The 24962-nt window shown below is 48.3% G+C and overlaps 1 protein-coding gene across 7 annotated transcripts in view; it reads right to left on the reverse strand.

The window, feature by feature from the left end:
* The window catches only part of HMCN2 (hemicentin 2), a 172512-nt gene extending 148377 nt beyond the window's left edge, over nt 1–24135 (reverse strand). For all 7 annotated transcript variants that reach the window (XM_027966283.2, XM_042245526.1, XM_042245524.1 and 4 more), the window contains exons 1-2: nt 23723–24135; nt 1355–1425 (exon numbers count right to left, since the gene is read on the reverse strand). In XM_027966283.2, coding sequence (XP_027822084.2) covers nt 1355–1425; nt 23723–23978 — 327 coding nt within the window. In that variant the 5' untranslated portion in view covers nt 23979–24135. The remainder of the gene's footprint in view (nt 1–1354; nt 1426–23722) is intronic.
* Nucleotides 24136–24962: the final 827 nt, after the last annotated feature.

Here is a 24962-nt window from a genome sequence, read left to right on the forward strand (position 1 = left end):
AGTTATTTAATTACCATGGTGATGAGTGCTACAAGTGGGGGGAGAAGGATGCAGCCACGGAAGCATCTAACAGGTACGCCAAAGAAGGCGTGAGTGAGCCAAGATTTGGAGGCCAGAGGGGTAGAGGGGTCACCGGGGAAGGAGAGGGCAGGGGTGGGCAGAGGAAAACATTCAAAGCCGCCTTGTCAATCTTCTCTTCAACCTGCCCTGGTGCGTGCCTGCATGCTCAGTCACTCAGTCGTGTCCAGCTCTTTGCAACTCCGTGGACTGTAGCCCGCCAGGCTTCTCTGTCCATGGGCTTTCCCAGGCAAGAATACTGGATTGGATTGCCATTTCCTTCTCCAAGGGATCTTCCTGACCCAGGGATTGGACCCAGGGATTGAACCCAAGTCTCTTACACTGGCAGGTGGGTTCTTTATCACTGAACTGGGAAGTGATATAACTGGAATAACCAAACCCACCTTGGAGTCAATCCTAAATAAACACAAGGCCTTCCCTCTCCACTCGCCAGCCGGGAGCTTTCTGCCTCCCCAGGTTTGCACGCCCAGCACCAGAATCAGGATGTGCACAGGGTGACCTCAGTAAATGCTTCTCCCCTTGGTTCACTCATTTGTTCAGTGTGCTGGGCCTTGTGCTGGGCCCTGGGGGACTTGGCAGTGAGCTAGACACCTCAGAGAATGCCCTGCATTCAGGAAGCTGGCAGGGTGGAGAGGGAGAGGCTGAACCAGGGTGTTCAGTGTGGCCAAAAACCCAGGTGGCATGGGATGTCTGACCCAGTCTTGGGCTGGGTTTGGGGGTCTGAACTGACCTCTCTTGCACCTTCCCTGGGGCTTCCCAGGCAGTGCTAGTGGTAAAGAACTCACCTGCCAATGCAGGAGACATAAGAGACACAGGTTCATCCCTGGGTCTGGAAGATGCCCTGGAGGAGGGCACAGCAACCCACTCCAGTGTTCTTGCCTGGAGAACCCCATGGGCAGAGGAGCCTGGCAGGCTACAGTCCATGGGGTCGCAAAGACTAGGACACAACTGAGCGACTTAGCACGCAAACATCTTCCCTTAGCTGTCACATACCCCCTCCTTCAACCCCTGCACCCATGCAGTCAATAATAAGGCCTACTATGTGCCAGGCACAGGGACTCCTGTAGGTACTTGGTTCACTGAATCAAGGAAGGAACCCCAAGCAGTACGGAATCTCCAGGCCCTCCAAGTTGAGGGGGAGCCCCAGGCAGAGTTGGGTGGCAGGTCATTATAGGAAGCACCATCTTGGCCCCTGGGTGTGGCAATAACCTGGGCCTCTGGCACGGACTGGGATGAAGGGCACAGGGGGCCAGCAGCCAGGGGCGGGGCAGCCCACCTGCACGTAGAGTTCTCTCAGCTCCCTCTGAAACACCGCCGGGTCTGATGTGAGGGTCACAGGGCCAATATCTGTAGGGAAGAGAGAGAGGACCAGATGGGCTTGACCCCCAAACGCACAACCTCCGTGGACTGGGCAGCAACTGAGAGGAACCGAGGCCTGGAACACAGAGATCCCCACAAAGTGGGGAGGGGTGAGGGAGCAGCTGCCAGGATCAGATCTGGAAGAAAATATTCGCAAATGAAGCAATTGACAAGGGCTTCATCTCTGAAACACACCAACAGTTCATGCAGCCTTACATCCAAAAAGCAAACCACCCAGTCAAAAAGTAGGCAGAAGACCTAAACAGACGTATCTCTAGAGAAGACGTAGGGATGGCTAAGAGGCTCAGCAGGAAAAGATGCTCAACATCACTAATCACTAGAGAAATGCAAATCAAAATGACAGTGAGGTACCACCTCACATTAGTCAGACTGGCCATCAACAAATCTACAGACAACAAATGCTGGAGGGGGTGTGGAGCAAAGGGAACCCTCCTACGCTGTTGGTGGGAATGTAAGGTGATACAACCACTATGGAGAACAGTGTGGAGGTTCCTAAAAAATTTAAAGTAGCACTAACATATGACCCAGCAATCCCACTCCTGGGCAAACCCCTGGAAAAAAACTAGAATTCCAAAAGACACATGCACCCCAATGCTTATTGCAGCACTATTCACGGCAGCCAGGACATGGAAGCCAACTAAACGTCCATCAGCAGAGGAATGGATCAAGATGTGGCACGCATACGTAATGGGATATTCGCCACAAAAAGACATGAAATGCGCCATTTGCAGAGACAGATTCCCTGGTGGCTCAGCAGTAAAGAATCCGCCTGCAATGCTGGAGACATGGGGAGACTCGGGTTCAGTCCCTGGGTGGGGAAGATCCCCGGGAGAAGGAAATGGCAACCCACTCCAGTATTCTTGCCAGGAGAATCCCATGGACAGAGGAGCCTGTTGGGCTACGTCATATAGGGTTACAAAGAGTCAGACACAATTGAAGTGACTTAGCAGTCACACAGGCAGAAACTAACATGACATTTTAAAACAACTATACTCTGATTAAAAATTAAAAAAAAAAGAATTGTACTCAAATATTCATAGCAGCTGTATTCACAATAGCCCAGCACTGGAGACAAGCCAGCTGTCCATCAGCTGGTGAATGAATAAACAAACCGCGGTACATTCATGTAATCAAATACCACTCAGCCAGAAAACAGAAGAAGCTACCAATACAGGCAACCAGATGGATGAACCTCGCAGATACAGTACTGCACGAAAGAAGACAGCCACAGGAGCGTGTCTACTATGTGGTTCCATTTATAGACGGCTCTGGAACTGGCAGAATTAATCAAAGCTGAAATAAGTCAGACCAGGGGTTGTCTAGGGGATAGGGAGATCAAAAGAACTGTCGGGGAAGGCAGAAGTGTTCTATATTGTGATGGGAACGTGGGTTCCCCGGGTGTAAGCAGTTGTCAAAAATGTAAAGCAAAGATTTGCAGTACTTCAAGGTTTGTAAATTTTACCTCATTCAAAAAAAGAACCATAAAAAGTGATCATCGTGGAGTGATGGAGTGGAGTGGGGAAGGAGCTATACAGGAAAAGGAATGGCAGGTTTTCAGGGTATTTGGTGATGCTGGGGGATGGGGATATATCCACGTGTGTGTGCTCCATCGTGTCAGACACTTCGTGACCCCACAGACTGCAGCCCTCCAGGCTCCTCAGTCCATGGAATTTTTCAGGCAAGAATATTAGAGTGGGGTGCCATTTCCTTTTCCACGGGATCTTCCCAACCTAGGGATCGAGCCCAGGCCTCCTGTGTCTCCTGCACTGAAGGTGGGTTCTTTACCGCTGAGCCACATGAGACACAGGGATTCATTACACTATTCTGCTTACTTTGTATATACTTGAAATTTTCCCTAATAAAAAGTCTTTTATTAAAGAGAAGTCACTGAAAGCCACAGCTAACATAAGGCGACCAGTGTACAGAGAACAGAGACAGAATTCCAACTCACCGTGTGGATATGTGCACAGTGGGGGTCCTGCAAGCTGATGTGGACAGCTGATTTCTTTAGGAAATAGTTCGTCTGAGTTCCTGGTGAATTCTAGTAACGGACCATTTTTAGTTCAAGAATTCTAAATTCCAAGCACTCTCTAAAAAATATTCCTGTACTTGGCAACTCGTCAACCGACCTTACTTCTTAGAAAATGAAGCACGTGGAATCATCCGGCATTCATCCACAGTTATCAGGGAAGAGTCTGGACACCAGCTTTTCTTCTGCGACCGCAAGTCTGGTCTCTGCATCTGGGAGTTTGTCTCTGTTTCACAGATATATGTTCATTTGTGTTGTATTTTGATTCCACATATAAGTGATTTCACATGGTACTCGTCTGACTTTCTTCACTTAGTCTGATAATCTCTTAGGCCCACCCATGTTGCTGCAAATGACATGACTTCATTCTTTTTATGGCTGAGTAAATATATATATATATTATTTGGCTGAATATATATATTGGGCTGCATATATATATATATATATTTATACCACACTTCTACCCGCTGGCTCCTGCCTCTCTGCTGTATATTTACTCACCATGTCCAACACCTCCTTCTGTGCCTGCTCTGGCCTTTACCAAGTCTTCCCCACCACCTCCCTCCTGAACTCTGCAGTGACTAATTCAGCCAAAACCTTGGCCTTTGACCTCAGACAGGCTTCTCTGCTAGCTCAGTCGGTAAAAAATCACCTGCGATGCAGGAGACCCGGGTTCGATTCCTGGGTCGGGAAGATCCCCTGGAGAAGGGAAAGACTACCCACTCCAGTGTTCTGGGCCTAGAGAATTCTATGGACTGTACAGCCCCTGGGGTCGCAAAGCCAGAAAATCAGCCCATGGGGTTGCAAAGTCAGACATGACTGAGCGACTCTCACTTGACCTCAGACAGATCTGGTTGAAATTTTGGCTCCACCATTCTCCTACCATAGGGCTTCTCAGAGCTTACTGCACAGTTCCAAGCCTCAGTTTCCCCATCTGTAAAACGAGGTGTTTCTCCTAGCTGAGAACCATCATTGTGAGAATCCAGTGAAGCCAGGCAGGGAAGCACCATGCTTGGCTCAGAACCAAAAGCTCAGCAACTGGGAGTTGGCCCTGATGAGCTGAACATGCGATTCTTTGATCTTCCTTTTCTTTTCTTTAAATTTTATTGATGTGTAGCTGATTTACAATGCTGTGTTAATTTCTGCTGAACAGCATAGTGACTCAGTTACATATATGTATTCTTTTTCATATTCTTTCCCATTATGGTGTATCAAGCACTTAGTGCGCTTGGTTGCTCAGTTGTGTCCGACTCTTTGCAATCCCATCGACTACAGCCTGCCAGGCTCCTCTGTCCATGGGGATTCTCCAGGCAAGCACATTGGAGTGGGTTGCCATGCCTTCTTCCAGGGGATCTTCCCAACCCGGGTGTATCATAGGATATTAAATACAGCTATCTGTGCTATACAGTAGGACCTTGTTGCTTAACCAGGGATTCTCCTGGTGGCTCAGACGGTAAAGAATCTGCCTGCAATGCAGGAGATCCAGCTTCAATCCCTGGGTTGGGAAGATCTCCTGGTGAAGGAAATGGCTACCCACTCCAGTATTTTTGCCTGGAGAATCCCATGTACAGAAGAGCTTAGCGGGCTATAGTCCATGGGGTCATAAGGAGCTGGACACAACTGAGCAACTAACACTTTCACTTTCAGACATTCATTTAAAAATACATGACATTAACGATACTGACATTTCCTAAGCACTTATTATGTATCAGCCCATATGCTGAGATGTTGCCTGTACATTATTAGCTCACTGAATCCTCCCTCACATCTGGCAAAGCCAACTCTTACCCACATATTACAGAGGAGAAATGAAAGCCCAGAGAAGCTAAGTAACTTGCCCATAGACACAAAACCAGTAAGCAGCAGACCTAGAACGTTAGTTTTGTCGTTAGTGTTCAACCACAAGTCACGTCCAACTCTTTGCGACGCCATGGACTGCAGCACACCAGGCTTCCCTGTCCTTCACTATCTCTAGGAGTTTGCTCAAATTCATGTCCATTGAGTCAGAGAGGCTGTCTAACCATCTCATCCTTTGTCACGCCCCCTTATCCTTTAGCCTTCACTCTTTCCCAGCATCAAGGTCTTTTCCAAAGAGTTGACTCTTCCCATGAGGTGGCCAAAGTATTGCAGCTTCAGCTTCAGCATCAGTCCTTCCAGTGAATATTCAGAGTTGATTTCCTTCAGGATTGAATATTAGCTTAGGCCTGTACAACTCCAGAATCTGAGCTCTTGACAACTGCTTCCTATGGAACTGTACATAGAAATTCGTGACATGCAGAAAAAGAAGGGAATTCTACCAACCAGAAATCATTACTCTTATTTTTACACATAACTTTCAAAATGTTTGCGCATATTTGTAAATCTTATACAAACGCATATTACTTGTAGCAAAAGTTCTGTTTACGTATAAATAACATACTCTTTTTAACTTGATTTCTTTCAGTGAACAACATACTTGTAAGCATCTCTCCCGAAGGTCAAATACACCGTTCAAAGTCATTTTTAATGGCTATAAACTATTTCCTTTGGATAAGACTTGCCCATGTTGTTATGTTTCCAATTTTCATAATGAACAACATTATTAAGAACATCTTTATCTTCATCACATTTAAGCACTAGTTCCATCATTTCCTTGGGATACACTCCCATAAGCAGACTCTGGGCCAAAGGGAAGGGCATTTGTAAAGACTCTGGATACAAATTCAGTAACCCCATCACTGTCCTCCTTATCCCCAGACATTCCTGCCTCTGATCCATCTATTGTCAAGGCCAGAGGAGCCAACTTCATGGCCAGTTTTGCTCATATCATCCCTGTTCAGGAATCATCGGCAACTGCTCCTTGCCTGGAAACCAAGAGAAGCCTCTGCAGTGCCCAGTTCTTTTTTCAAAATGTGATATATATAGTCTTATTTTATTTGGCTCTACCAGGTCTTAGTTGCAGGACAGGATTTCAGTTGCTACATGGCTGCAGTTCCCTGACTAGGGATCAAAGCTGGGCCCCTGCACTGGGAGCACCGGGTCTTAACCATTGGGCCGCCAGGGAAGCCCGAGTGCCTGGTTCTGAATCTGGGAGGCCCTGCCCCCTCCATCGCAATCTATCAGAGGGAATCTCTCAGGCTACCTGACAGTTCCCAAGGCTGGACCAGTGCTAGGCTGATCGCATTCCCTCCCATTCACAGCAACAGGAGAAACAGGGTTATCGTAAACGTGCTCCAGTTGGAAGGACGGCCCTTTCTTCTGCAGTCCATCTGTTTCCTTCTTGGGGAGCTAAGGGTCGCTCTTTCTTCCATGAAAGGATCAGTTCAGTTCAGTTGCTCAGTCGTGTCTGATTCTTTGCAACCCCATGGACTGTAGCACGCCAGGCTTCCCTGTCCATCACCAACTCCCAGAGTTTACTTAAACTCATGTCCATTGAGTCAATGATGCCATCCAACCATCTCATCCTCTGTCGTCCCCTTCTCCTGCCTTCAATCTTGCCCAGCATTGGGGTCTTTTCCAGTGAGTCAGTTCTTCACAATAGGTGGCCAAAGTATTGAAGTTTCTTGGAAGGATAATACTAGTCAAAGGGAGTTGATCCTCTCCATGGTTCTACTTGTTAAGTTAAAGTGTAGGTCATCAGCTTCCTCTGGGATTTCCCCTCATTTTTCTTTTTTTTTTTTTTTCAGTTGTGTTTGTTTTTTTTTTTAAACAACTTTACTGGGTGGAGAAAACCAAAATAGGCAGCCCTGTAGTGGAAGGTGGGGAGAATGCCAGACCTACAGTCTAAAGTCTGACTTTCCATCTAGGCTGTTCTGAGATATTCTGTACGGAGAGGAAAGAAAATTCTTTGGGGAATTGCCCAATCCCAACTCCCCCACACCCCTCAGCAATATTCCCCAACAGGAACCACCTCATCTAACCTCTGGGTGTCTCAGCCAGGGATTGTATGGCAAACACAAGACACAGGAAATTTCAGGAGCCCTGGAGGACCCCCTGGGCTGGAGATCCCTGGAAAGGACTTTACGGACGCTGTGTTAGTTTTCTCTTATTGCCGTAACAAAAGACTACAGACTCGGTGTCTTGAAACACCACACGTTCATTTCTGGAGGCCAGGAGTCCTGACATCAAGGTGCTGGCAGGGCCGGGTTCCTTCCCGAGCCTCTAGGGGAGAATCTGTTTCCTTTTGGAAACTTCCTGCATTCCTTGGATCACGGTCTTTGCCCTCCATCTTCAAAGCCAGTAATGTCGCATCTTAAAATAGCTTCCTCTCCTTCTGCTCCGTCATGACATCTCCTTCACTTATTCTGATCCTCCTGCCTCCCTCTTAGAAGGACCCTTGTGATTACAACGGGCCCAGCTACACAATCCAGGGTCATCTCCCCATCTCAGGATTCCTAACTTAGCCACTTCTACAAAGTCCCTTTTGCCATGACAAGGAATAGATGTACAAGCTCTGTGGGTATCTGAGGGGCATTATCTGGCCTACCTCAACCTCCGCCATCCTGTCTCCTTCAAGACTGGGCTTGGACCCCTATGTAACTATTCACAACAGCCAAGATACAGGAACAACCTAAATCTCCACTGACGGAGGAGCAGAGAAAGAAAATGTGGTCTGTATACCCAGCGGAACACTATTCAGCCATAAAGAAGAAGGAAACCATACCATTTGCAGCAACATGGATGGACAGACAGATCATCATACCGGGTGAAGGAGGTCAGAAAGAGAAAGACAAATACCATATCTCACTGCTATGTAGCATCTACACTATGACCCAGATGAGCTCAGCTATGGAACAGGAACAGACTCACAGACACAGAGAACAGACTCACAGACACAGAACGGGCTTGTGAGAGGGGGAGGGGCTGCAGGACGCAGGGGTGGATTGGAAGTATGGGATTAGCAAATGTGATGGATAAGCAACAGGTCCTACTGTATGGCACAGGGAACTATATTCAGCACTCTGTGCTAAACCATAATGGAAAAGGATATATAATATGTATAACTGAATTGCTTTGTTGTACAGCCGAACTTAACATCATAAAGCAACCATACTTCAATAAAATAAATTTTTAAAAAAGAAATGGGCTTGGGGAAAACTGATTTGACCACCAACCTATGTGCCAAACATAACAACGTTGAGGATGAAGAGATCCAAAGACCCCAGCTTTAAAAAGACGGCGAAACTGAGGCCAGAGAGGGGAAAGGAGTCCTTCAAGGTCAGGTGGGAAGATCTGGCAGAAGAACTGATTGACTACGTCATGCCAACCGTGGCCCCTTCTCTTGTTCATCATCGTAGACTCCTGCCAACCTCAGTGTCTGGCCCATGGTGAGTGCTTAAGAAATACTGTCCAAAGGAGTGAATGAATAATCTTTATTTACTCATAACAAATCCTGTTAGAGCATACTGTTTGAGCAGCGTCAAGTCAGGACCTAAGTTTCATTTATCTTTCTATCCTATGCCCAGCACAATGCCAGGTATACAGTCAACACTCAGCAATTATTTGCTGGATGTGAAGCCTGTCTGATCCCCAGGCCCTCCATCACGGCATGCCGCTCGCTGCCCACCACTCAGAGAAACAGATCCAAAACGAGGCAGGAAACCAAAGGTGGTTATTCAGGGCATGCAGGGGAGTTGGCAATATTAAGGGAGAGCTGGCCAGATGGACAAAAGCGTGTCTCGTTCCTCTGGAGGTGGAGGACAGGGCATTTTAAAAGCTCTGCCCTACGTTCTGAACAAAGAAGGCCCTTGGGGGAGAGCACACTTGCATTCACAGACACACTGATGCACGAAACTAGTCTGATCGCCTTCTTGCACTGAACAGACAATCCCCAAGCCACCTCCCGGCACTGACTGTTACTGACCAGTCCCATCATTCCAGGGCTGGACCAGCTATCAAGATGCCCAGACAGGGATGGGGGCACGAAGGCCTTCTTTCCACCTGTCCCCCTTGCTGTCTGATTGTCCTCCCGCCCACCCATCCATCCACAGCTCCAGGCAGTGAGACAGAGATGGATGCCTTCTTGTCTTTCTTTGATGCTGGTCCATGGCTTTATTTTTCATTCCTGACACTTGCTGGAACATCATCACTCACCATCCCTAAGCTTCCAGGACACGGTGCTTTCAGCAGGGTGGTTATTTCAAGACATGCCTTTCAGCAGGACACAGTGAGGTACCAGGACAGGGCAGGATACCTGGCATGTCTCCATGTGAGTTTGCCCACCGAGAGGGCTTGCTTAAGCCCCTGTCCATCTCCTTCCCTCACGTGGTCCAGGCAGGGTTGGCTCTGGATGAAAAGCCCTTCCCAGCATGATTTGATGTGGATGATGGTGGCAGTGCTGCTGTTGCTGCTGATGCTGGTGATGCTGGTGATGCTGGTGATGATGGTGGTGACGACGTTGATGGTAATGCTGATACTGATGACACTGAGGATGGTGTGGTGGTGGTGGCGGTGGTGGAGACAGAAGTGGGTGATGAGCCTAGCAGCAGTTTCAATGCATTGGGCACTTATTATCTCACAGAGTTTAGCTCAGTTCCCTGTTAGAATTGAGGATGCCAAGACCTTGATGAAGGTCATACAACTCGTAAGTGGTAGTTAATATCTGTACTAGTTTCCTGAGAGTGAAAGTATTAGTTGCTCAATCGTTTCCGACTCTTTGCAACCCCGTGGATTGTAGCCCACCAGGTTCCTCCATCCATGGGATTCTCTAGGCAAGAATACTGGAGTGGGTTGCCATTCCCTTCTTCAGGGGATCTTCCCAATCCAGGTATCGAACCCAGGTCTCCTGCATTGCAGGTGGATTCTTTACCATCTGAGCCACTGGGGCAGCCCCACCAGTTACCTGAGGTCACTATTAATACAGTAAAAGATCACAAACTTGGTGACTTTAAACAACAGAAGTGTGTTCTTCCACATTCCTGGAGACTAGAAGTCCAACAACAAGGTGTCAGCAGCCCATGCTTTCTCTGAAGGCTCTCGAGGAGACTCTGCCCCATGCTGTCTTCCTCTTCACCTCTCCTGGTCCCAGCAGTCCTTGGTGCTCCCTGACTTGCAGACACAGCATCACTCCAATCCTGCCTCCATTGTTGCAGAGCCGCCTCCCTGTGCCTCTTCTCTCCTTATAAGGACATCAGTCACATTGGATTAAGGGCTCACTCTACTTCTGCATGACTTCATCCTGACTAATTACATCTTCAATTACCCTGTTTCCAAAAAAGGTCACATTTTGAGGTTCTAGGAAGGACAAGAATTCTGTGAGGACCATGTTCCGTCTAGAATGATGTCCCAATCCACATAATTGGCTATACCGTCTCCTGGAATGATGGCGACAATGATGATAAGGAGAGCTACCATTGTTTTGATATTTATTAAGCACCTGATTCTGTTCTAGGCACTGAATATACATTTGCAGAAAAAAAAACATATAGCCACCTATAGCCTCCTATTTATTATCTCTGTTTTATAGATGAGAACTCAAGGGCTAGGAAGAGAAAGCAAACTTCCCAAGATCTTACAATGAGGAAGTTGCAGAGATGGGATTCAAACCTGGATCTGTCCAACCCCAGATCCAAGCTCTCAACCACGCATGAAGCTGCAGACACTTGACACTCGTTCCCCAGCCCCTCATTCCTGTTCCTGGAGGGGGAGCGAGGTTCGTGACTGGAGGTGGGCAGTTGCCAAACAGCTGGGCAGATGTGGCATGCAGTCTCTCTGAGCAGGGCTTGCCGGCCCCAGGGATGATTAAACCCATGACCTTGGCTCTTGTGCTGTCCTGGAGCATGCAAGCCCCAGAAGCCTGGCCCGGAACCGTCTCTCTATAGGGAAGTTTTTTCCACTCGACAAGAGGAAGGTGTGGAGCCTCTGGGACATGAGGATCACACACAAGAAGAATCACCCAGCCCTTCACATGGGTGATGGATGGTCCAGCCCCTCACCCACTGTGTGCCTCCCAATGGTCAAGGCCACAGTCAGACACCAGAGGTCCAATCTCAGAAAGACCTCACGTCCAGGACTCTTCCCCAAGTCCTTCTAGAATAATGTCTAGAATTCCATCTAGAATAATGTCCCAATCCACATAATTAGCTCCAAAGCCACATAACTGGCTATACTGAATCCCAGAATGATGGTGACAATGATGATAAGGACAGCTACCATTGTTTTGATATTTATTAAGCACCCGATTCTGTCCTAGGCACTTAATATACATTTGCTCAGAAAAAAAATCATATTGCAACCTATAGCTTCCTATTTATTATCTCTATTTTATAGATGAGAATTCAAGGGCTTAGGTGGGTAAAGCAAACTGCCCAAGGTCTTACAGAGAGGAAGCTGCAGGGATGCTTCCCCCCTCCTCGAAAGCAGCACTTAGATCCTGGGGTCACTCTGGGTGTGCACACGGCCCCTCCTCCAACTGCAACGGCTCCACGCAGGGTCCCACCATCTGCCACCACGGTGGGCAAATTGTGTCCCCTCCCCGGGACTCAGTCCTTCCATGTCTAAAAGGCAGAGAAAAGGACGTCTGGCCTGCTAGGATTACAACAGTTCCTGAGCCTGGGGCTGGCTGAATGGACTCCCTTGAAGACACTGCCGAAGGCAGACGAGGCAGGGCAGGAAGCAACTGTGGTTCTGTCCAAAGAGCTAAAGAAGCCCCAGAACCTCAGAACCTTCCTCGACTTCCTCCTTGGCATCCAGGAATCTAGAATCCGTGTCTCCTGAGAGCCACCTGGGGCCCTGATCACATGATGGATTCAGGCTCTGCCTTGAGCGTCCACATCTGCCAGTCCCCCCGTCTTCAGGGAGATGTTTGGATCTACACTCCTGCCAGCCTCAGAGCCATCGTTTGTGCTGTTCCCTCTGCCCACTGTGCTACCCCTGGTTCTGCATGGACCCCCCTTCCCCTGCCACCTACACCCAGGGCTTCCCTGGTGGCTCAGTTGGTAAAGAATCTGCCTGCAAGGCAGGAGACCCAGGTTTGACCTCTGGGTCGGGAAGATCCCCTGGAGAAGGAAATGACAACGCACTTCAGTATTCTTGCTTGGGAAATCCCATGGACAGAGGAGCCTGGCGGGCTATAGTCCTTGGGGTCACAAAGAGCCAGACATGACTTGGTGACTAAACCGCCACCACCGTGCCCATACCCAGCCCTTCCCCATCTCAACTCAAAGGTCACTCCTGTCTCCCCACCTCTCAGAGCAGCCCAGGCCTCTTTGTTACAGGGACCACCCAGTGGTTAATGGACTTGGGCCCTTCTCTGGGGGCCTGGCGGGACTGACTGAAGGTGCCACAGCCCAAACTGGCATCCTGCCTGACCCATCCTTCCTGGGCAATCCCCTGGGAATCACATATGGAGCCAGTGAATTGTGAGTCTGTCAGGGGTCCCTGGGGATCGGGTGGACCGAATGCACTCAGCCACCCCAGGCCTGCCAGGCAGGCAGCCTCCCCACTCTCAGACTCACTGCGTCCCCATCCTCCTGCTCCTCCTCCCAGAGGCATGCCCAGCCTGCTCCTCTCCCCACACCCCTGCCCTGGCACAGTCATGCTGGAAAGCTCAGGCAGGGACATGGCACTTTGATGAGACACCCTCAGTGACAAGGACAAGCCTGTCGAAGGAGAGACACACCGGGGGACAGGTCAGAGGGCTGGATTTTCTGCTCAGAGCAAAGACTGATTTATCTGTTTCGTGATGGGCAGTTTGTTAACAGCAGTGTCACTCCAGGATGACAGTATATACTGGTACACACACACACACATATACACAAACACATTAGAGCATGCGGCAAGAAGCCAAGTCAGCCCACCTCATGGGCAGTTCTGCCTACTGAACACGCTCACTTTGCCTGCCTGCATCCTGGCTCCTGCCCCAGTGGCTCAGTGGTAAAGAACCCACCTGCCAGTGCAGGAGACACAGGTTTGATCCCTGGGTCGGGAAGATCCCCTGGAGAAAGAATTGGCAACCCACTCCAGTATTCTTGCCTGGGAAATCCCACGGACAGAGAGGAGGCTGGTGGGCTATAGTCCATGGGGTTGCAAAAGAGTCAGACATGACTGAGCGACTAAACAATGACAAGAATCCTGGCTGCTGACCAGCTAAAACCACCTCTTCCCTGCGGAAAGCTGGCAGGACACCTGGTGACCCAGAGAAGATGCTCAAACTCACCCTCAATCAAACATATGCAAATTAAAACAGGTCACCACTTCTCACCTATTGGATTAGCAAAAGCAGGAAGAGTAATGTCCCTGGATGCCAACAAGGCTGGGAAAAGCAGTGTCATACTCTCTAGGTAAGAGGGCAAGATGGTACAGCACTTTTGGAGGACAGTGTGCTGATATCTATTAAAGTTAAAAATGCTCACATGCTTTAACAATGGCGATTGCAGTTCTGAGAATCTATCCAATAGCTATGCTTTTGCAAATGTGCGTGTGTATTGTAAAGAAACTCAAAACAACCTATTTTCCACAATATGAGAATGGCTGGATAAGTCAAGAGAAGATACATGAAGATCTCTCCATGTGGACACAGTTGGGGGAGGAGGGGGGGATGAACTGGAAGACTGGGACCGACATAGGCGCACTGCCAGGTATAAAACAGGTAGCTGCTGGGGCCTCCTGCAGAGAGCAAGGGGCTCAGCTTGGTGCCCTGTGGTGACCTGGAGGGGTGGCACGGGGGAATGGGTGTGGGAGGGAGGTCTAAAAGGGAGAGGATATACGTATATTTATAGCCTATTCACTTCATTGTGCAGCGGAAACTAACACAGCATGTAAAGCAACTATACCCCAATTTAAAAATAATTTATTTAAAAAATTAAGATCCTTCCTGTAACAGCTTCTGTAGTCAGGAAAACAATGGTGTGGATTATTATTTCCTAACATGAAAAGATACCCACGATATATTATGTGGGGCAGAAAATCAGTTTGCAAAACAGTATGCATAATATCATCCTATTTTTATGTAATAAAAAAATGAAGTGTACATATGTATGCAAGTGAACGACACACACACACGCAGAGAGTCTGGAAACACACGCAGAGAGTCTGGAAGCACACAAAATATTAAAAGTGTTTACATTTCTTGAGAGTAGTGTTATTAGAACATTTAACAAGCATATGTTAAATTTGTAATTTTTTGAGGAAACAATAATTTTAGTTATTTACTGAAAGAGCTAAGCCTTGATGTCAAAATTTGACAAAGAGCACAAAGAAAAAATATCACTTACTGATCACACATATTGAAATGAGTGGAGAAGTCCCAAACAAGACACTGGCAAATAGAATCCAGCTGTATACCAAAGAATAATCCTTGCCTGGTCATGGTGGATTATTAAGCAAGGAATGTGGAAATGGTTAAGAAGGAAAGAATCACACCAAGAGGTCAACAGGCGAAAGAGCTCACAAACATCTCAGCAAAGGCAGAAAGTCACTGGCTAATATTGAGCACCCACCCTCATTTGGCTTTTTTTGTTTGTCAGATTTCAGTTCGGTGCTCAGCTGTATTTGACTCTTTTCGACCCTTTGAACTGTAGCCCACCAGGCTCCTCTGTCCATGGAATTTTTCAGGTAAGAACACCAGAGTGGTTGCCGTTTCCTCCTCCAGGGAATCTTCCCAACCCAGGGATCAAACCCACATGTCCTATGTCTCGTCCACTGCAGACAGATTCTTTACCCGCTGAGCCACTGGGGCTTATTTGTTTGGGGGGTGTTTTTTCTACCCTTGGTAAATTAAGAATGAAAGTATCTTCCTCCATCTGATGAAGAAAACTTCAAATCAAGAGCCAACAAGAAAGAATACAATAAAGACAAGACCCACTTCAGCCATCACTATTCCTTAACACTGTTCTGAAAGCTCTAGCTGCTAAATACTATAAAACATTCCAAATGAGTGAAAATTTTGATTGGAAAAAAGGAAACAATATTATAATTTGAACAGGGTGTGGTTGTCAACCTAGACAACTCAAGACATTACTCCCTCAAAAAAAATTAGAGCTAGTCTTTTAAAAACCCTTTAGTAAGAAAGTTGGAAACAAAATAAATATATGAAAATAAATTGCTTTCCAACATACTAGCAATACTCATTTACAAAATATGTAATGAAAAAAAGTCCTGGTCAAAATAGTCATACAAAACCCCGAATATTTACAGATGATCTTAAAAAGAAATGGGTGGAACCTATAAGGGAAAAAAACTACAAGTTTTCAATAAAGGAAATAAATATACAAAAAAAGAAAGAAACATGATGGAGCAGAGGTGAAGAATCCACCTGCCTGTGCAGGAGACACAAGAGTCCTGGGCTTAATCCCTGGGTGGGAAGGTCCCCTGGAGAAGGAAATAGCAATCAGCTCCAGCACTCTTGCCTGGGAAATCCCATGGACAGAGGAGCCTGGCGGGCTACAGTCCATGGAGTCACAAAGAGTCAGACTCAACTGAGCGACCTAACACAACACACACACGGCACTCCTACATGGAAAAAATTAAAAAAATTTTAACGATAATTCTTCCCCAAATCAATCAATATTTAACACAGTTCTGAGCAAAATCACAGCAGGAAATTTTGGGGGGAAGTTGACTAAGTTTTTCTACTTTTCTTCTGAAAAGAATCATGTTCAAGAATATTTTTAAAATGAGGATGAACAAAAAGGAACATGAAGAAGGTCCTGGGCCAAGTAACTCTGGAAATGAGTTGCATCTACAAGACGAAAGGCAAAAGAACGGTCCTCTTGTTAATAAAGTTGTTTTCCATGGGGTGCAAGTTAGCTATGCTAAAACCACCATAAAGCTGCACTGACACCGAACAGTTATGTCAGTGACGGTGGGTGGCGGATGAAGAGAGCCAGAGCAGTCACTGTCAGCGCGGGAGGTTATGGATAAGCAAGAGCAGGAGGTTAGCGGGATCCACGTGGTAATGAAAGAGAGTTGGAGGCTGCAGAATGAACTCGTTCAGCTTAATCTAGAGACAAATGGTAAATCCAGAAATAGTTGTAGGTACATACAGAAGTTACATATACAACATGTATCTCCTGCTTTGTCGGCTAAAGATACAGTAACAGTGACAACCCAGTAGCAACAAGGACACCTCGCGCTCAGAGAAGCGAGAGATGTGTTCAGTCGTGTCCAGCTCTTTATGACCCCGTGGACTGTAGCCTGCCAGGCTCCTCTGCCCATGGAATTCTCCAGGCAAGAACACTGGAGTGGGTTGCCATTTTCTACTCCAGGGAATTTCCCCAACCCAGCGGTCGAACCTACATCTCCTGTGTCTCCTGCACTGGCAGGCGAATTCTTTACCACTGTTCCACCTGGGAAGCAGTGGTGTCTAATGCTGGCATCGAATACCATCTTTTAATAAACAGAACCAGGGTTCCTTGGAGAAACTGCTAATTCTAGAACTGGGGCAGGAAATATATGAGCCTGGAATAGCTTGTAGTGCCAGGAAGTAAGAAAGTAAGAAAAATTTTTTAAAAATAGCTCACAACAGTAAGTGTATGTCAAAGGTACACACAGGCCAAATGAAAGTGCTTCTGATGATTAAAGTTGGAAAAACTTGAGCAACAAAATAAACTTGAGCAACAAAATAAACGCAGCAGTATTGGATTACAACCCAAAGAATAAAACAATGAGTCCATACTGATACATACAAACAATCGAATAAACAAATAAATGGAGAGGACTCCACTCTCTCGTGCAGAAGATTTCCAAACAGTTTTTGTAAACACTCCACATTCATGGAGGTTGGTTACAACTCCCTACTTAAGTGTGGGCTGCATGTAGTGACTTTCTTTCAAAGAGGAGAGAACAGAAAGGGAGAAAGAAAAGAGTAAGCTTCCATGAAGACATCCGACAACCTCAGCCAGGTGATCGAGGCCCGCGTCAGCAGTGATAAGTCTCACTGATAGCATGTGCCCTTGACATGATGCGACGAGAACAGCCTTGTTCCTTTCTGATCTTCCTCCCATTACCCCCTCTAACTGGAGGAAAACACCCGGCAAATCACGACGGAGGGACAAAACACCTGGGCAATACGCAACAAAGCTGTCAAGGGCATCAAAAACAAAGGCTGAGAAAGCATCACAACCAAGAAGCCTAAGGCGCATGGCAGGCACACGTAACACATGGTCCTGGATGGCATCCTGAGACAGACTAGGGGAGATTTGAGGGAATCCGAATAAAGAATGGACTGCAGTTAGCAATCATGTTTCAATATCGGGTTGTTCAGTTCAGTCACTCAGTCGTGTCCGACTCTTTGTGACCCCATGGACTGCAGCACACCAGGCTTCCCTGTCCATCACCAACTCCCAGAGGTTACTCAAACTCATGTCCATTGAGTCAGTGATGCCATCCAACCATCTCATCCTCTGTTGTCCCCTTCTCCTCCTGCCCTCACTTTTTCCCAGCATCAGTTGAGATAAATGCACCATCATAATGGAAGATGGTAATAACAGAAACAATTGGATGTTGGGTATGTGGGAACTGTTGTACTATCTCTGCAATAATTCTGTAAATTTAAAACTGTTCTAAAATGTAAAGTTCATTAAAAATTTTAAGCTGCAGGGACTTCCTTGGTGGTCTACTGGTTTAAGACTCTGCGCTCCCCCTGCAGGGGTCACTGGTTTCATCCCTGGTCAGGGAACTAAGATCCTTCTGCACACTGTGGCAAAAAAAATAGAGAAATTAAAGTGGTCAGCTGTGAATGGATAAAGATGATACAGCATACACACACAACAGAAAATTATTTGACCACAAGAAAGAAAGAAATCTTGCTGTTTGGGACAACTTGGATGGACCTTGAGGGCATCATGCTAAGTGAAATGAGTCAGATAGAGAAAGATAAATACTGTATGATCTCACTTATATAGAGAATCTAAAAAAAAAAAAAAACCACCAAAATTCATAGAAACAGAGAAAAGTGGTTTCCAGGAGTCAGGGAGTAGCAGAAATAAGGAGATGTTAGTCAAAGGGTACAAACTTCCAGTTATGAGATGAATTCCCAATTCAATTCTGGGAATTGAATGCAGAACATAGTAATTATCACTAATAATATTGTATCATGTACTTGAATATTGCCAAGAAAGTAGAGCACAAAAGTTCTCACCACAAAAAAGAAATGGCAATTATGTGACAAGTTGGAAGCATTAGCCGATGCTACGGTGGTTATCATTTTGCAATATACAAATGTACCCAATCAATACACTGGGCATTTTAAACTAACACAATATCATGTGTCAATTGCATTTCAATAAGGCTGGGGGTAAATTTTTTTTAGAGAATAGGAGGAAGGATTTGCCCCACTATGAACCCAAATAATGAATGCAGTGTCCCCCTGGCACAAGAACTGTCATACAACAGGACAGAATGGAAAGATAAATAATTGATATAAAGTAATTTTGGATAAAGACAGGATCCAAATGAATGAAAAAGAGGGGAATATCTGACACAATGTACCCTAACCATTATCTTGTTCTAGAAGAATCACATCAAGGTATTTTTTCATACCATATGCCGGTTTGTTTGTTTGTTTTAATCCCAGGTTTAAAAAGTAAACATAAAGAGAAAAAAAGAGAACAAATGAAAAAACCTAGAACAAACCACAAACATTAAAAGGTGAACAATCAGGAAAAATGCGACAACATACAAAACCATACAACAAAAAGCAATAACATCATCAATATAAAGTCTTCATACTGACTAATAAGAAGACCACTAAAAATCTCAAACGGAAAAATGAGTAAAGGAAATGAAAATTTACAAAAGAAGAAATTCACACACACACACACACACACACACAAGAAATCTAGTGAACACTTGAGAACTTACTGAAACTCACTAGCAATTGAAATCAGTAGAGATCATTCTCCATCTTTAGAATTAAGGGGAGGTGGAATATTATTATCCTAATCCCTAGGGCTGGGGGATTGCCAGGTGGCACTAGAGGTGAGGAATCTGCCTGTCAGTGGAGGAATACAAGAGACTTGGGTTCAGTCTCGGGGTTTGGAAGATCCCCTGAAACAGGAAATGGCAACCCACTCTAGTGTTCTTGCTTAGAAAATTTAATGAAGCGAGGAGCCTGGCGGGCTACAGTCCATGGGGCCAAAAAGAGTCAGATGCGACTGAACACACACAAAAAAAACAAAAATACAATGCCCCTTTCCAGTTTATTAGCTGTCCAGGCTTCCTCAGTGGCTCAGCGGCAAAGAACCTGCCTGCCAATGCTGGAGACAAGGGTTTGATCCCTGGGTCATGAAGATTCCCTGGAGAAGGAAATGGCAACCCACTCCAGTATTCTTGCCTGGAAAATCCCATGGACAGAGGAGCCTGGCAGGTTACAGCCCATCGGGTTGCAAAGAGTCAGACAAGACTGAGCATCTGAACACACACAGCATACTACGGTTGAGGGTAGCTGCTCTAAAACGGTCCCCTCGGATGCTTCTGGTAGAAGTTTAAACTTCCAAAACATTTTGGAAAACAATTTGAAGAGTTTCCCGTGCTCCTCACCACCACCCCCGAGTATGTTTATATAATGACCTAGGAATTCTGCTTCCAAAACTTTAATCCAATGAAAAAACCAATCAAAGATGCAGACAAAGATTTACACACCAGAGTGCTTTTTACGACATTTTAATAGAGAAAAACTGAAAACAACCTAAATTTCAGCCAAAAGAAAACCATTAGCAAAAGTCTAACTCTGCCATTTGGGAACATATCTTTTTTTTTTTTTTTTCATGAAAAAAAAAAACATTTCCAAAGCATAGGTTCTGGTTTATCTTGAAGCATGTGCCACCCAGAACCACTTGAAACTTGCCTCGCAAAGTGTGGTCTCTGGGGTTTAATGTAGAGGTTTCCTTCAGGAAGACCCTCCCAGTACACAGCCCTGGGACCTGAGTGAGTGAGTGAGTGAGTGAGTGAAAGTCACTCAGTCGCTTCTGACTCTTTGCAACCCCGTGGGCTGTAGCCTATCAAGCTCCTCTGTCCATGGAATCCTCCAGGCCAGAATACTGGAGTGGGTAGCCATTCCCTTCTCCAAGGGAATCTTCCCAACCCAGGGATCAAACCCAGGTCTCCCACATTGCAGGTAGATTCTTTACCGTTTGAGCTAGCAGGGAACTGTCAGCTATAACCCCAATCTCTCAGCCCCACTTCCACCAAAGGGAATTCCACTGGCCGAGTCAAAAGACACAGCCTAACCTAAACCCCAGCTCCAATCCTTGCTCAGAAACACTCAGTGTCTGCTCAAAGCCCATAAAAGGAGATCTAAGAGTCCTCAGTTCCACGGTCATAGTGCAATGGAGCAGGACACTATGGTCCTTGCCCCCCCACCCCCGCCCATGTCCTCTGCCTGCCTTTTTTCTGTGGAAAAAGGTTAGTCAAAGAATAAGTTTAATCAGAGAAGTGTGGATATGCAGAAATAAGGGGAACCAGTCAAAGGAGACCGAATAATAATAATGTGCTCATCAAGGATAGTCGGAGACCTTTGGTTCCTTCTCAAAGTCTCTAGATAATTTTCTGAGCCATATCCTGGGAGCTGTCTTGTAGATATTGAAACCCCCACCAGGTGGAGAAGTTAACTACATGATGACCAGTCTGTAGCCATGACTCAAGCTGCCCCAATTCTGAGAATGTGCCTCCAAGAAATGGCAACAGACCAACCCTGGAACTGAAGATTAACCGTACCCAAAACAACCAAGATGATGCTGGTCAGACCACCGATGACCAGTTTTAAGATGACTGTCAGAGCCGACTGTGCTCTTTCTGCATGCAGCCCCTCCCTCCGTCTACAAAAGCTCTTCCCCAGTGACTGTCCGTGGTGGTTGGGGGTGGAGGGGTGTCGACCTCTGGACGGACGTCCACCCTCCCCCACCCAGTTGCCAGCATCTGAAATAAAGCAAACCTTCCTTTCCACCAACCCAGCCTGTTCATTGGCTTTTGAGCAGCAAGCAACCAGACCCTACCTTTCACTAACAACAGCCTGGACCAATCTCACCTCTCCCGGCTGCCCCATCTCACCTCTCCTGCACCCAGGCTCCACATCCACAGACACCTGCCCCAGCATGTCAACCACCACTCAGCGAGCTCCATGTGTTTAGGAAGACCTCCATCCCTCTGCATCCCTGGCACCTAGCATCCCCCAGCAGGTCAATTTCCCTTCGTCTTCCTCAGGTCCTGCTCCAATGCTGCTTCCTCAGAGAGCCTTTGATGAGTCCCCTCCCACACTAACCAACAATCAGGAGCCATCAGGAGGGATACCTGCTACCCTCTGCCCATCTTGTCATCAGCAGGCTGCTGGCTCCTTGGCGTGAACCCTGCCTGCTTCACACTGAGAGCTTCACAAGACTGTGCATACAGCAAGGGCTCAATAAACACTGAGGTTCCCCCTCCACTGGACCTGGGGTGTCTGTAGGGAGCATGGTTTGGGAAGCAGAGATGGGAAAGGGGGATGGGATTTTTTTGCTTTGCAGAAGATGGAGTGAAGGTTAGAGGGTCACGCATGCACTCAGCATCCAGAGAGGAGAGCTTGGGGGTGGAACGAGGGCTTCAAGAAGACGATGGCCAGACAGGGGACGGTGAAGACACTATGGAGCCCAGGACACTGTATCCACTTCCAACAGGCTGCTCTCCTGCCCGCCAGTGGAGCAAGCATTTTAGAGACAAATATGGGTTATTGTTGTTCAATCATTCAGTCATGTCCAACTCCTTGTGACCGCATGGAACTGCAGCACACCAGGCTTCCCTGCCCTTCACCATCTCCCTGAGTCTGCTCAAACTCATGTTCACTGCATCAATCAGAAATTATGCCAGCCTGGCAGGTGGCTTTGGGGACGTCCTGTCTGTGTCCAGAGCCTTAGTCTCTCCAATTGTAAGAGTAAGGGTGGATTAAATGGTCGCTAAGCCCTTTCAATGCATTATCTTTGGAAGTACAAAAATGACCCAGAAAGGGAATGAGAAATTTAGGGGGACAGAGGATGAGCTGTTTGAGCTGAAGCCCCCAGAACACACCGCACACCCCATGATGTCACAATTCCCCTAACCTTGCTGAGCTGACTTCCAGGTGGGAGCCAAGCTTCTGCTGTTCCCAGAAATCTTTCTAGACCCCTGGCTTCTGGGCTGTGAGCTGCAGAGCTTTACAGAGCCCAGAGCTCCAGGATGCGGAGGGACTCCACACTCAGCCTGAGGGCTGTAAGAGATTATGTCACACCCTCCCTTACCTGGCTTTTCAAAAATCTCTAATGATGCTGTGATTAATCAAGGAAAACAGGGCTTCTAACAGGGCTTCCTAGCTCATCCAGACTTGGGTGCATTTCCTCCTAACAAGAACACTTTGTAGTACAATTCTGCAAAAAAACTCTGCTATTTTTAGTTTAGTTTTTGGCTTTAGAAAGCTATGCTTCTGAATAGGGAGGTGCCTAATGGAGAGATACGGCAAAACTGTGTAAAATTAATCTTGGGATCTGAGTGGTGGGCAGACAGGTGTTCATGTATTTCTTTTTCTCCCTATGTTACTGTAAGTCTGAAGTTTTTCACCAAAAATGTTGGAGAACGAGCAGTCCTGCCACTTCCTAGGTTGGGAGTCTGAGCGCACAGCTCCCCAGCTGTTTGCCTTGAAACTGCCCACAGCGGGGTCTCCCAGGAGCCTTTCAAGGGCATGGCCTTAACCCTGAGCTGAAAGGTAGGGGCGAGGTGCTGCCCGCAGGGGAGAGAGGGTGACGTGGGGGTAGGGGGGTGCTGGCAGTGAGGGGTAGGTGGATGCCACTTGGCTGCTGCTTTTCTCTCGAGAACAGGTGAGGGGCAATATGCAGCGTTTGGCCCCCGAATCCCACGATGGAGCCAAGTCTAAGAACTACCACAGGGCAAATCCAGCGGAGGCGCGCGCGGGCCAGGCCCTGGACACCAAGGCCCCAGTTCAACATCTCAGCGAGCCTGGGAGGTGGTTCTCACCCTGTGATGCGCCGGGAGGAAGGTTATTTGCTGAAGCCGCACAGCCTCACAGCGCGGCTTTTGAAGGTAGTGCGCGCGCCTCTGCATCACCCACCCGACCACGCGGGCGGGGAGGCGCGGGAGAAGGGGAGATCAGGTTCGGGTTGCGGGTTGCGGGTAGGGGGCTGGGAGAGGACGCAGCGTCTGCGAGGCCTGCCCTAGGTGCGGAGCGGACGTGTGGAGAAGGCGCCCCTGCCGGGCCGCAGTGCAAGCCGCGGGCGTTCAGTGCGCCCCGGGCGCAGGGCGGGCGGGTGAGCGCACGGCGCCAGGGCGCCAGGCCGGGGGCGCGGGGGGCGCTACCTGGGTCGTGGAAGGGCACCAGCGCGTAGTTGGCGATGACGCGGCTGCCGCGGCTCAGGCTGTGCTCCAGAATGCGCGAGGCGCCGTCCATCACCTGCATCAGGTCGTCCCACATGGAGCCGGTGACGTCGAAGACGATGGCCAGGGTGGCGCCCCCCGTGGTAAGGGGCAGCGCCGTCCCGGGCTCGCCGACCACCGCCGCCGTGGCCGCGGAGACCGCCAGCAGCAGCCGCAGGAGCGGCGCCCGGGGCCTCATGCTGAGCGCGGTCGAGGGGCCGCGGCTGCCGCGGTGGAGGCTCGCGGGTCCTGGGGAGCGCGACCGCCCTGGTGCACCCAGCGGCCACCCGACGAGCGCTGCAGCCGGCCCCTCGCTCCGTCGCGCCGCGGCCGGTGCGCGCGGGACCTGTGTTTGCGGCGGGGTCCCCCTGCTGGGAGCCCGAGGCGGGTCCTAGAGCCCACCCCGTTCAGGGTCACGGGCCCGCCTCCTCCGCTCCCCCCACCGTGACTCAAACTTTCCCGGCCCCACTGCTCCGCCGTCCAGACCCGAGGTTAGAGGAGGACGCGGGGCGGACGGCAGAAGGGAGCTGGGGCCGGGCCAAGGCGGCGAGGGATGGGGACGCGCGGAACCCACTGGACACCTGCGCCTCCCGCCGACCGCGCACCCCGCTGAGGGGGGCAGGAGCAGAGTGGGGACCGCGCGTCCCCGGCCCTGGAGGTCTGCCCACGGCCCTAGCTTTTGTGGCTCCCTGCACCCAATCCCCTAAAAACTCTCCGAGAGGCAGACACACACGCAAACTCACACACGCACAAAATGCAACTCCCTTTCTTTCCACAGGGATGTGTGCCTCCCAGTTATCGTCTATTAGGACGGTTAATACAATCAACCCACGAAAGCTGAGCAGCAACTACGTTGCTAAGCCTTATCACGTAGTTACTATTTCCTCAGGGGCTGGCTGCAACCCGGGAGGGAGGCATTCAGTTCAGTTCAGTTCAGTTCAGTCGCTCAGTCGTGTCCGACTCTTTGCGACCCCATGAATTGCAGCACTCCAGGCAATGGCACCCCACTCCGGTACTCTTGCCTGGAAAATCCCATGGATGGAGGAGCCTGGTGGGCTGCAGTTCATGCGGTCTCGAAGAGTCGGACAGGACTGAGAGACTTCACTTTCACTTTTCACTTGCATGCATTGGAGAAGGAAATGGCAACCCACTCTAGCGTTCTTGACTGGAGAATCCCAGGGAC

This window comes from Ovis aries, chromosome 3 (assembly GCF_016772045.2).
Source record: "Ovis aries strain OAR_USU_Benz2616 breed Rambouillet chromosome 3, ARS-UI_Ramb_v3.0, whole genome shotgun sequence".
NCBI lineage: Eukaryota > Metazoa > Chordata > Mammalia > Artiodactyla > Bovidae > Ovis > Ovis aries.